This window comes from Falco peregrinus, chromosome 1, assembly GCF_023634155.1.
Source record: "Falco peregrinus isolate bFalPer1 chromosome 1, bFalPer1.pri, whole genome shotgun sequence".
Classification (NCBI taxonomy): domain Eukaryota; kingdom Metazoa; phylum Chordata; class Aves; order Falconiformes; family Falconidae; genus Falco; species Falco peregrinus.
The window spans coordinates 23,466,594-23,478,353 of NC_073721.1; the positions used below are offsets into that span (position 1 = coordinate 23,466,594).

General features: G+C 46.3%; 1 protein-coding gene across 4 annotated transcripts in view; it reads right to left on the minus strand.

Moving 5' to 3' along the window:
• CHUK (component of inhibitor of nuclear factor kappa B kinase complex) overlaps positions 1 to 11,747 on the minus strand; it is a 31,599-nt gene extending 19,852 nt beyond the window's left edge. Inside the window, exons 1-8 of one of the 4 annotated variants that reach the window (XM_055810360.1) lie at positions 11,589 to 11,747; positions 11,418 to 11,512; positions 9,471 to 9,585; positions 6,531 to 6,600; positions 2,883 to 2,971; positions 2,097 to 2,186; positions 1,338 to 1,462; positions 114 to 221 (exon numbers count right to left, since the gene is read on the minus strand). In XM_055810360.1, coding sequence (XP_055666335.1) covers positions 114 to 221; positions 1,338 to 1,462; positions 2,097 to 2,186; positions 2,883 to 2,971; positions 6,531 to 6,600; positions 9,471 to 9,585; positions 11,418 to 11,512; positions 11,589 to 11,747 — 851 coding nt within the window. Of the gene's footprint in view, positions 1 to 113; positions 222 to 1,337; positions 1,463 to 2,096; positions 2,187 to 2,882; positions 2,972 to 6,530; positions 6,601 to 9,470; positions 9,620 to 9,734; positions 11,355 to 11,417; positions 11,513 to 11,588 lie in introns of those variants that run through there. The other 3 variants (XM_055810370.1, XM_055810379.1, XM_055810389.1) reach the window with 3 other exon arrangements.
• Between the last annotated feature and the right edge of the window lie 13 nt (positions 11,748 to 11,760).

Sequence of the window (11,760 nt, forward strand, 5' to 3'; positions counted from 1 at the left end):
ACTCCTTAGGAGAAAGAAGGAGGACCCCACAGTGCTTGGGATAAAAGAGGACAAGCCCTCAGTTTAAAAGACAAGCCAAAAATTATCACACATTGCCACAAGGACACACTTACCCACAGAGGCTGTGAGGCTGTGGCAAATGGGTACTAAAGCGAACCTCCCCATTCATCTCTTCAGAAGCAAAGATGTGCTTTGGATCCTTCTTCTTGATTTTTTCATGCCTAGAAAATAAAATCCTTTGTGGATATACTGACAATGTTACTTCTGTAAAGGGCCAATTGAATATGGCAGCAGCAAAAAGCACCAGAGTCTAGTAGCTTTAGAAAAGAAGCTCTTCTTTCAGGACAAAGACATTTTCAAACAACAGATCCAGAATATCTCCAAGTGGAAGAGGGAAGCCCTTGAAATTAACTGTCTTTGGAAACATTTTTGCATCTGCTTGGAAGGAGGTCTGGACAGCCATCAAACAAGAGAGTCAACAGGTAACAATTCACTGCCCACACAGCAAGCCTGCACCAACAAAATCAGCCTCCACACACTGAGGCAGATAAGATTTGCAAGAGTCATCTGGCAAAACCACTGCCCTTACCTTGATCTGAGTGAAGCACCTAATAAGTGTTAAAAACACTGCAGGCTCTTGGATCCAAGGAAAGCATCACCAGCAACTGTCTCGGTTTCCTCACTTCACCACTGGTCTGAACCTTGCCTAGAGCTCATCTGCTTCAGAGCAGCAGGATTTCCTGGGGCAAGTTTACAGCCATCAGTCAGCTGTGAGGCAGCTGCATGCCTCTTGCTCCGGGAGGCTGCCAGCCTGCTCTGTGTCACAGTCAGCCCCAACTGGAACTGAAGCTGTATGTGTATGGCCTGTGCTGTTCTCTTCCTTCTTTTATGGATAGGGAAGAGCTGTTTCTAATCTCATTCATGCATTAGTCTTCTCCTACTTACATTAGGAAATCAAGTTTTCCATGCTGGAATAAATGCAAAAAGTACTGAACTATTTAAATAATGAACTCCCAAAGCTTAGCAATTAAAAGGGAAACCATTGCAACATGGTTAAAATTATTTTTTGTTAACATGTAAGAATTTTTTAAGCTAACACTTGCATAAAACCTCAGATTTACCTTTTCTCCTGTTATTATTTCAATGCTAACAGAAAAGCAAGATTCCTATTTTCTCCTGTTGTAGGACCACCCTTTTAAAATCCAAGCTTATGTATACTCCTGGTATTGCAAAGTAAGAAGTGGAAATATAAAAATATCCACACTGTCACCTCACCACACACAGCAGCTGTCATTCCTATTGCCTGGCATCACATCCTGCAGAGTAAAGTGTCTTACCAGGTAAACGGCTGTAGATTATGTAAGAAAGGTCTAAATCCTGCAATGCATTCAAACACCATCGTTCCAAAGCTCCAGTAATCAACAGTAACTGAGTAGGATTTATTCTCAAAGAGTTCTGGAGCCTAAAAAGGATCATAAAAAGACACTTTGAAAGTAGTATTTCAGGTCATCTATTTACTTGCATTTCTGCAGAGACAAAGCTGTGTCTAGGCATGGCCCCAATTCCAGGGCAGCATGGGGACGCTGATGTGGCCCCGCTTACACTGCCCAGTGGGTCAGGGCCTAGAGCGCCCAATCCATGAGGAATGGGAGGGAGCTGGGCTTGCTGTCTGGCTGTGGGGAGGCCAGAGCTGGGGGCAGGCTGAGAGCAGCTCCCAGCCGTGGCACAGGAAGGCATAGAGGAGATGGACGGGGCCAAACTCATCTTGGAAGTGACAGGTGATACAGTGAGGGGCAACAGCCCCAGATCACCATCTGTGAGGTTCAGGTTGGACATGAGGAAACACTTCTTCCCCTGCAGAGAGAAAACCCTTGGGACAGGTCTCCAGGAAAATGTGGGAGCTCCATTTTTGGATGTTTCAGGGCTTGGCTGGGCCAAGCCACAGCTGCCCTGACCTAGTGCTGGTGACAGTCCTGCTATGAGCAGGAGGCTGAAGAAGGGATCTCTGCCGGTTCCTTCTGACACACACTTCTGTGATTCTATAAAATGTGGCAATACCACATCACTTGTATAAATGAAAAAAACCCCAGTCTTACCAAATATTGTAATGTTCCAACAAATGAAGTGCACAAACTTCCTTGATCCAGATCCTTTGCATATCCCAGGTCTATTATTTTGTGAACAATCTGTAAACAGTTTAAATAATTAATCAGAAGAGCAAATTCAGAAAAACACACTCACCAAACAACCCAAAAACTGTGCAGTTACATCCACAGCATACACTCAAGAGGAAAGCCAGAATGGAAGTTCCGGAGAAAGTCCACAGCAAAGCTTCTGCATGTGACACAGTGTTAAGGCTTGCTGTTTCAACACGTAAGTTGGCGCTGTCCACCTGTCTCAACTCAAGACTGGATTTTAAATAAAGTAGCTTGCCAGTTACAGCTTGGCCAAACAGAGTAGCTAGCTTTTTAACTGTGAGTTGAAAGTAATTTGTTTAAAGAGTAACAATAAAGAAAGCAATTTTCACTAAGAAATCCATTAGGTCGATTCTTTGAACTTGGCTTGATTTTACATGCAGCCCTCAAAGCCACACACACAGGGACACACTACAATCTCTTAATTATTCATATTCTGTTGCAGGCAGGGATCCTGAATGGAAGCCAAAGTCATTTGGTTTTAATGACAAGGATTTAATAATAAGCAAAACCGAGTTTGTGGCTTCAAGACAACATAAACTTTTACTAAATTCACAGTTGAGTTTTCAGCCCAGTTCAATGACATGAACTACTTGTTCTCCATTGTTTCTCTCAGATCAGACCAAGCTGCTGACAACTTCCAGAAGTGGCAGTGGAAACACTACTGACAGAGGCCCCCTGGCTTACCTTTCCACCTTCATCTTGAAGAACAATATTTTCAGGCTTTAAATCTCTGTGTATAATTCTGTTTTCATGCAAATACTGGATACCAGACCCTGAAAGACATGTGTTTGATTTAATATAAAATAAACTCACACTGATTAAAGATACATCTGATAAAAATCTAACATCCCTAACTTTGGGGTTGACATCAATAAATCTTCAGTTTAAAGCACCATTAAGAACTATTGACTCAACAGATTCATGATATTTATTGTAGGACTGAATTAGCTCTGTTCCTCTGCTCTGCAGAAATGGAGATTGCTACAGAGTTCAGATCTCATGGCATAACTGCAGGTCACATGTCTTGCCCTTACAAGAGAAGCTGCTGAATTCCTCTCAAACTGTAGTTACAAAATGAACCACAGCATGCAGACAAGCAAAACAGGTCTCCAAAATGTGCAGGCAGCCTGAAACAGCCCTGCGTGTCCTCTAGCCTAAGATCTTGGTAAATTAACACAAGGTAACAAAAGGAGCTATTTATATATGTGAACACGTTATGCAAGATGCTGATGAAAGAAAGCACTGAAATTAAGCAAATGAAACAAGCTGTTTCCCTTTGACCTAAAACTACTGCCAAATAGTGGCTTACAAAGCTTCTAGTAAACTGCCACTACTGCCAAAGCACCACATCGCAAACCACCCCATCAGTGAAGCTGCAACGAAGCAGAAGCACTGCTGGAGCTAAAAAACGACTGCTGGGCAGTTTCTGGTTAACACTGCATGGAGCAGCTGACTGAGATGCCACCAGCAATGCCCCAGTAAGTATTAACAACACTGAACTTAGGGGCTCAAGGCTTCCCCTCTGCTGATGAGGGACTGATGTGCTCAAAGTAGCACCACTTCTGTCATCCCCACCACTGAAAGTGAAATTCCATGATTTCTTTAAGCCAGCCTATGTGAGGGCTGTCCCCAGAAGGAACACAGGGTCCCAAACCCTCCTTTCCCAGAAGTAATTTCCATGGCGGCGCAAGTATTTATGGCACCACATGATCAGCTTGATCCTGGGACCAATCCAGCTGGAAACTGCTAAGAAACAAATAATCAGGTTTTAGCCAGTCTGGTTTCCAGAACCTGCTCCTTGCCTGGGTATGGGAGTGACTGCAACAGGGGAGGGGAGAGGAGCACGCCCCAAGAAAAGCCAAAGAGCAGGACTTTGCCTTGTGGCAACAGTCCACACTTGAACTGCCTTGAGGGGACTGCAGAGCCACTAACAAAAATGAAAACAAGAGAAATCCTGCCTGCAGGAAAGGGAAAATTCACTACCGATCCACCCAAATAACAACACTGGCTGCTAAATAAAAGATTACCAAGTGTCTGCCACAGGACACAGCCAAAAAGCAAAAGACCACCCACAAAATCTGAAGTTTGGTTTTTAGTTTTTTTCTTTCAAAGTAATGGTGTTTCAATCTTGGGAGATGGTCAAGTGGAAATAAAAGAAAAGGTCCCATGAAAGGCCCAAGGCAGGTATTGTATTTTCTCATCTCCACCATGGGAGTATTTTAAATTTTCCTATGCAAAAGATATTCTGACTGCACATCGTGTAAAGCCTGCTTCTAACCAGCCGTGACTATATAAATTCATTATTTTAAGAGAAATATTCAACCAACATGCCTTGTCCACAGTTCAAACACTTTCTCCCATCTGGGAGAAAGTCTTCAACCTTCACTGCTTTATCATTACACATTTACCAGCTTTAACTTGCATTTCTTCTCCACTGCAGTTTCAACTCTTTGCCAAAGACATGCCAGAGACATTTAACTCATTATGAAGACAATAGACCCCATTCTGCACGTGGAAGGGGAATAAGGAGGAAGGAATACAGGGTTGTGCTTGATTTCAGGAACTCAGCTGAGCCCTCTGAGCACTGAAAGACAGAAGCCCAGGCCAATACATCCAAAATGCTTTCTCCTGCCAAAACTAGCTTCATTCCTACAAGTACAGACATGTTATCTGTAAGAGAACTAAAAAACCAAGGAGCTCTACTGGAAAGCCTAATTGCTAAAGAAACCATCAGTAGGCATCGTGCTCAAACAGATGACTTGTCCCTCCAATGGTGTCCAAGAAGCCAGGTACTTTCTAAAGGAAGGCCAGTTTCAAGTCTCACATCTTTTATTTTCTTACAGTTTCCTCAGTGATCAAGAATTTGGCATCAAGCAAGCTACAGCTCAACAGTCTGAAAAATGAGATATTTGATGAAACATTCCTGGATGCCAGCAAGTCTGTCATAGAATCATTCTCCTAGATTACTACAGCCTTGGGAAATGGCTTTAAAGCAGGCACCCAAAGGTATCAAATTAAATTGCTCCCCATGAGCAGTGGTGTCACCTTGGGCTACTCCCATCCTGTATGGATTTGCTGCCTGCTCCCTTTCCAAACTGCAGAATCTGAAATCCACAGACATCAGACACCTTCTGTAATGCAAATCAAGTTGATGTCTGGCTAATTTTCATCTTGTCATCACTCTACTTCCCTGCAGGCTGCCTTGGGACCTTTCTTAGGGCCATACGAAGCCCAACGGCAGTGTTAGTGGGAAAGGAGATTTCCTCTCCATCCTCGCGCTTCAAGTTGCCATTGTGCAACACAGGGCTGGTGCCCTTGTTATGCTGCTCATCAAGTACAGTTTAGTCCTATCCATCACCTTTACAAGTGCCCTTTTCTGTAGCACTCAGACCTTCCTCAGCCTCCCTGCGGCCAGACTCAATAAGCCCATCTCCTGGTGGGTCAGGTGCTCCAGGCCTTGTGCTGTCTTTGCAGGTCCTTGCTAGGATCTCCACACCCCTCTGGAACTTGGGGCCAGATGCGGACAATTGTATCCAGATGTAGCCTCACCAGTGCTAAGTAAAGGAGACGATGATCTCCACCACTGCACTAGCCACAGCTCTAATGCAGACCAACAGAATTGCTTTTCCAAAACAAGAAGCTTCTCAACATTTAGACATGCTTATTTTGGGATTGCCTACCTAATCAACCCTCAGTTGAGAGCAAATCATTAGCCAGAAGATTGCTGGACTAGCCCTCGCATAGTTGGCTTCCTCTTCTGCTATGCTCTTACCTATCTTGCTCTCAGCTCCACTCCAGTTTGTCATCTCCTCTGTAGTGTCACCCTGAACAAACAAAATTTCCCTCCTACTAAGCAAAACCTACACAGAGAAGCCATAGGGCAACTTTGGCACTTGTCACATTGGTTTTTGCTTTTTGGCTTGTAAAAGTTACATTCCTTCAAATAACATAACGGTTTGACACTCCCAGAGTCATGTACTGAAACGGGGTTTGAATGGAAAAACGTGGCCTTAACAAAATAAAATGTTAAGGTCATAGTTACATACAACTGACCACTACACAGGTTTTCAAATTCCATTCCACAGACAGGTCATTAGTGAAAGCTTCTTGTCTCTGTGATCAGTAGGGATATCAAGTCCTTCCTCTGCAATAGAAACCTGATTTGATTTAACACCCTGTTCTCCTAAGTCCCCTTTTCAGGGTCAGCTGAAAAAGCAACATGCCATTACACATAATTAACAGCCCCCCCCCCCAAAAAAAAAACCACAAAAACCCCCCAAGCAAACAACAACAAAAAACACCAAAGCACAAGAAAGGCACTAGACTACATACCAATGTCACTAAGCAAAGAAAGTATTTGACTTTCCTTAAGTCCGCAGCAGTTTTCCGGTTTGTTCAGCAACTACAGTAAATAAATAAAAAAAAACAAAAACAAAACCAGTTTAGACCCCTGTTGACAGTCAAGAGCAACTCCTTCCATGCCCTGCGGACATGACACAGAAAACAGCACAGTTCAAAGATAACTCCAGTTGAATGACGTAGTTGGTTTTGTGAAACAAGAGCATGGGAGAAAAAGAAAACAACTCAGACAAAATAAAAATTTACTGCAGAGATAAGGTTGAAAAGATTTGGACTACTAGAATAATACCACAAAAGTGTAAGAGACATCAGAAAGCAAATGGGCAAAAGACACAGGCAGGGCCATATGGCTGTAGGCAACAGGGATCCCAAGGCTCCTGGAGTTTGTTCCTCATCTCATGAAGTTTGGGAACACCCCATATACCTGAAGCAGGACTGCTGCTTGGGAGAACAACTCTCCAGCGAGGAAAATAAATTGAGTGACAAAAAGCAAAAGGAATGGATGTACATCTAAGCCCTTGGCATTCAAACACACATTGCTGACAAAAGGATGAGAAGGGAACCTAACAGGTTAACGCCTAAATTCAGCGTAGGTCACAGAAGAGACGATCACTGCAGTTATTTACTGCTCCCAGACAGCTTAGCTGGCCCAAAGCAATTGCTGCTTTAATTTGCACAAGCTGGCCATGGACTCTAACACAGCCTGTTTTCCTCAGTGTGCTGTACCCAAGTGATACTCCATGCTATGGAAAAAACAAACATCCAGGTATCAGCCCCCACTGCAAGTGGCTGCCAAACAATGTGCAGTCACCTGTAGTCAGTCCCCACTCCATTAATGCTGCCTGAGCCCTGCAGGGTCCAACCCATGATACCAGCCACCCACCTCATGGTCAGGCACCTTAAAACCAGTAAAGGGTAACTCTGATAATGGTGCTATGGCTGCAGACTGTCCCATTTCACACAAGTCACCTTCTTCAGCTCAGCGCTTGATTGCTGGCTAGCTCTGCCCTGGGACACAGTCTCCTTCCTGACTGCCCTCCAACGATGAGAGGCAGCTGCTTGACACTTCAGCATGCTGGCTTTCAGGCTGCCCACCTAGTTAAGCCTGAGCTAAAAAGCAGATCACTGGCCTGTGGATCACTGGAGTACCCACAGCACGGAGCATAACCTGAACTGTCAGCCCTGTCTCCACTCTAAGGTGCTTCATCTCTCTCCTCCCTTGCCCTAAATTTTTCTCCTCTAGCAAAAGGTCTAGTGGAAGCACCATAAGAAAACCTCTCCCAATCAGTCTTAATGATCTGTCAATAAGTAACCAGCAATTTCCTGCATATGCCCTGAGTCAGCCAAGTTGTGATCTGATTTTTACTTCACCGAAGGCTTTTATAGATTAGACTGAGGGTACACTTCTGCACTGCAGCCACTCCTGCCATGATGTATCCTCGTGGTTTTGCCTGCCTCCCACACTTCAGGCACAACCAGTAGTCACACCTCTACAGAGAAGCTGCCAAACTTCAACATCTCGCTCCTTAACTTCTGAGTAGATGTGCTGAACAACAAAGGACAAGAGGGGCAAAGTCAGAAATCAAACTCAGAGCCCACCCTTCTCTGAAAGAGCACAAGCATGAAAATGTGCGCGGCCCATAGACAGAAGCTGATGCTTTTCCACGCTTTATGGAAGATCACACAAGTGCAATGAGAAACTTACAGCAATGCAAAACAAAAATAACACCAAGCAAGTGTAAGAGAAAAGATTTAAAGAACAGGATCAGAAATAAAAAAAACATGCATTTTTTTTCTTTAAGGAACAAAGTGTTACATGTGATCAAATTAAATGAAGCATGTTACTTCCGTAATTGTCCCAGCATCTATGCAACATCAAAAGATTCATTAGGAATTAAATGATCAAATACTGCATTGTAAGTAGAGCTTTCTTGGTCAGGGCTTCCAATCTACCTTCAAGTAGTCTCAAAACTTTTTCTGCAAAAATACAACACCCAAGCATCGCTGAGAACATGGTAACCTACATGTGTCTGCAACATCCAAATGCTGATTTCATATATACCCACTTCCTTTCATTGTCAACCTTAAAACTGTCTCTTAAAATTATCCTTACTGTTTTAAGCAACCCCAAAAAGTAAAATGAGGCTCAGCAAGTTACCAGTTCACTAGCTGCTATCACAAATAAGCAGTTATTGCATTCAGAATCTGCTTGCGCTCATCCAGTGCTATTTAACAGCAGTACCAAAACCAACAGTGAAATTAACTTCCCAATCACTTCAACGAGGTGATTTCTAAGCAAACATTAGCCAACAGGGATTTGTTTCTTCATCCCTATACAAATGGCTGCTTCCTGAAGCCAGCTGCAAAGGAAAGAGAGCATAAATTCTACTGGGCCATGCAGCTGCTGCCTGGGGAGCTGCTGAAAGGTTCCTTTACTCTTGGGTGTTGCTGCTTTGCAGTAGGGCAGTTTCCAGTTCAGCAGGAAAGTCTCTGAAGACCTGGAGGCCCCAGTCCAGTCCAGTACTAAAAGGATCCATCCCTGTGCTGAGAGCAATACAACACTGGATAGAGGTGAAACAAAACCAAGTAAGAGACACACTGCAGCAAAGCCAAACAGGCTGGGTGTATCTAGGCTACGGGAAGTTGCATTAATGCTGTAACAGTTCCACGAAAGGAAACGCTGCTTCAGGATAAGAGAGTATCTGCCCTTGGATTGCTCTCTGTCCTCTGGTTTCAAAAACACAAGCCTCATTTCCCACACGTTTTTTTTTTTCTCCACTTTACATATATTTCCCCACACCTGTACTCAAAAAGCACCACAGAACACACGTGGTCTCATAGACAGCCGCAGTTACAGAAACAGCATTAACACTACTTATTTTGCTACATATCGTGAAGCAAAGCAGATGTTACCTTCCGGAGGTCACCCCCTGAACAATATTCCATCGCTAGAAGAGGAACGTCATTAACCAGGAAGTTCATCTCCTCAGGAACTTCACAGGCTCTTACTACATTGGGATGGTTCAACCTAAGCACATGGAAAGTTCGATGAAAACTGACCCCTTTTGGAAGAACGAGACAACAGATTGTCAACCAACCACATTTTATGTTTCAGGTACAATTTCTGTTCCCCAAATGGATCCTTGCTGAGAAGTACACTCTTCAACAGGTACCTACCAGTATCCAGATGCATAAAATCCACACACTTGTGATGAGAAGAAACGATGTCTCAAAGTCAAGGTAGAGGACTTTGATGATGGGTATCCAGGCTCAGGTTCTGGATTCCTACACGCTCCTGGCAAAGTTGTTACATACGTGTCTCTGTTTCTGCATGCGGGGACAGTTTCTCCCTGGCCCCAGGGTTTCATAGGAATCTGTTAACACTTGTGTAATGGTATCAGGAAGGTAGAACCAGGCAGGTGAAATCCACGTACATGGGGAAGGATTAGTTTCTGCAACCGAATTCAAATAGATGCTCCCTGACTGTCTCTAATATACATTACTCTTGACACATCCAGAAGGAAGTGAAGGCAAATTACTTCTGTGTGCACCTTCCAAAGCCTCTGGAAGCCACCACAAGAGCAGCTGTAGCTGTGCCGCTCAGTGCTTGTATTCAAGAAACAAATATGGTGAAAATGCTAAAAAGAACAGTGATCACCAAGCCCCGACCTACAAACTCAGGTTACCTGCAAATGGTCTCCAATGTTAGTGCATACAGTGAGCAGGCGAGGGCGACAAGGTGGCAGAGTAGGAGCTTGGTAAAGCTCTATGCAGCAGAGGCACTGCAGACCTTGGTGGAGACAACTTGGAACAACCCTCAGTGGTATCCCTGCTCCCACCAGTGGGATGGCACATTTCATGCTCCGGGATCTCTCTCAAAAGGGAGGAGAAATTCTCAGGACAGGGTCCCTGGTTAAGGGACCAAGGAATTCCCAAGGACCATACAAGGCCCCACCACCCAGAGCTACTACTCACATCCCCAAGGACAAACCTGGCCAGCTCCGGTTCAGGTACCTCAAAAGTGACACGATGGAAAGAGGGATGGTGGGCAATATAGAGTACATACTTTCTCATGAGAAAGTATTAGGAAACATTATTCTGTACATGCAGAAGTGTGACAGAAAGAAAGCAATTCCTAGGACCCCTCCAGGTGCTAGACCAAAGATGAACACACTGCACAGTATGAGAACATGCAGGTGTTCTCACGTCACCACGTTAAAACTCAAAAGCGCTGTGTGGTGTGAGTCTGGAGGAATTCAGGATGGGCAAACAGCCCAGGCAACAGAAGGGCAGGGGTTTTGGATGTCACAAGGTCCCAACCCAAGGCATGAGCTAGTACAGCACACCAGCAACACTTTGATAGCTTGCGATGACAGATAAGGCCAGCACAGAGCTGCTAAGTGACGGGCAGATCCTCTCCCTGGCTGGTTCAGAGTCTGGGGGCTGGCTGTCCCCATGCCCTGTCACCACGCCCTGGTCTCTCAGCCTGGCTGGTTCACGGCCATTGGGTCCCAGCTGTCCCCACACCCTGGTCCTTCAGCTCAGCTGGTTGAGGGCTGCTGGGCCCCTGCTGTCCCCCCCACTCTGGCTGGTTGAGGGCCGCTGGGCCCCAACTGTCCCCCTGCCCTGTCCCTCAACCCTGTCCCCACACTCCGGCTGGTTAAGGGCCGCTGGGCCCCGGCTGTCCCCTGCCCTGTCCCCACACTCCGGCCGGTTGAGGGCCGCCCCCGCCTCGGTCCCTCACCCCGGCAGGTTCTTAGGGCCGGGCCCCGCCTGTCCCCACGCCCCGGCTCCCCAGCCCGGCTGTTGAGGGCCGCTGTGCCCCGGCTGCCCGGGCCGTGCCGACTCGTCCGCACTCACTTCTTCATGATGTCGATCTCATGGCACCAGCGGTCCTTGTTCTTGACGCTGAGCTCCAGCCGGCAGGACTTGATGGCTACCCGGGCGCCCGAGTCCTGCAGGACACAGCGCCGTCAGCCGCCCGGGCCCGGCCCGGCCCTCCCCGCCCCACTCCGCTCCGCGCCGCCCCACCTGGTGCTGGTAGAGGCAGACGTTACCGAAGCCGCCGGTGCCCAGGCGGTCGCGCATCTCCCAAGGCCCGCAGCCGCCCGCCGGCTGCCCCCGCAGCGCCGCCCCGCCGGGGGCCCGCTCCGCGCCGCCACCGGGCCCGGGGGGGGCGCCCCGCTCCATCGCGCCGCAGCCA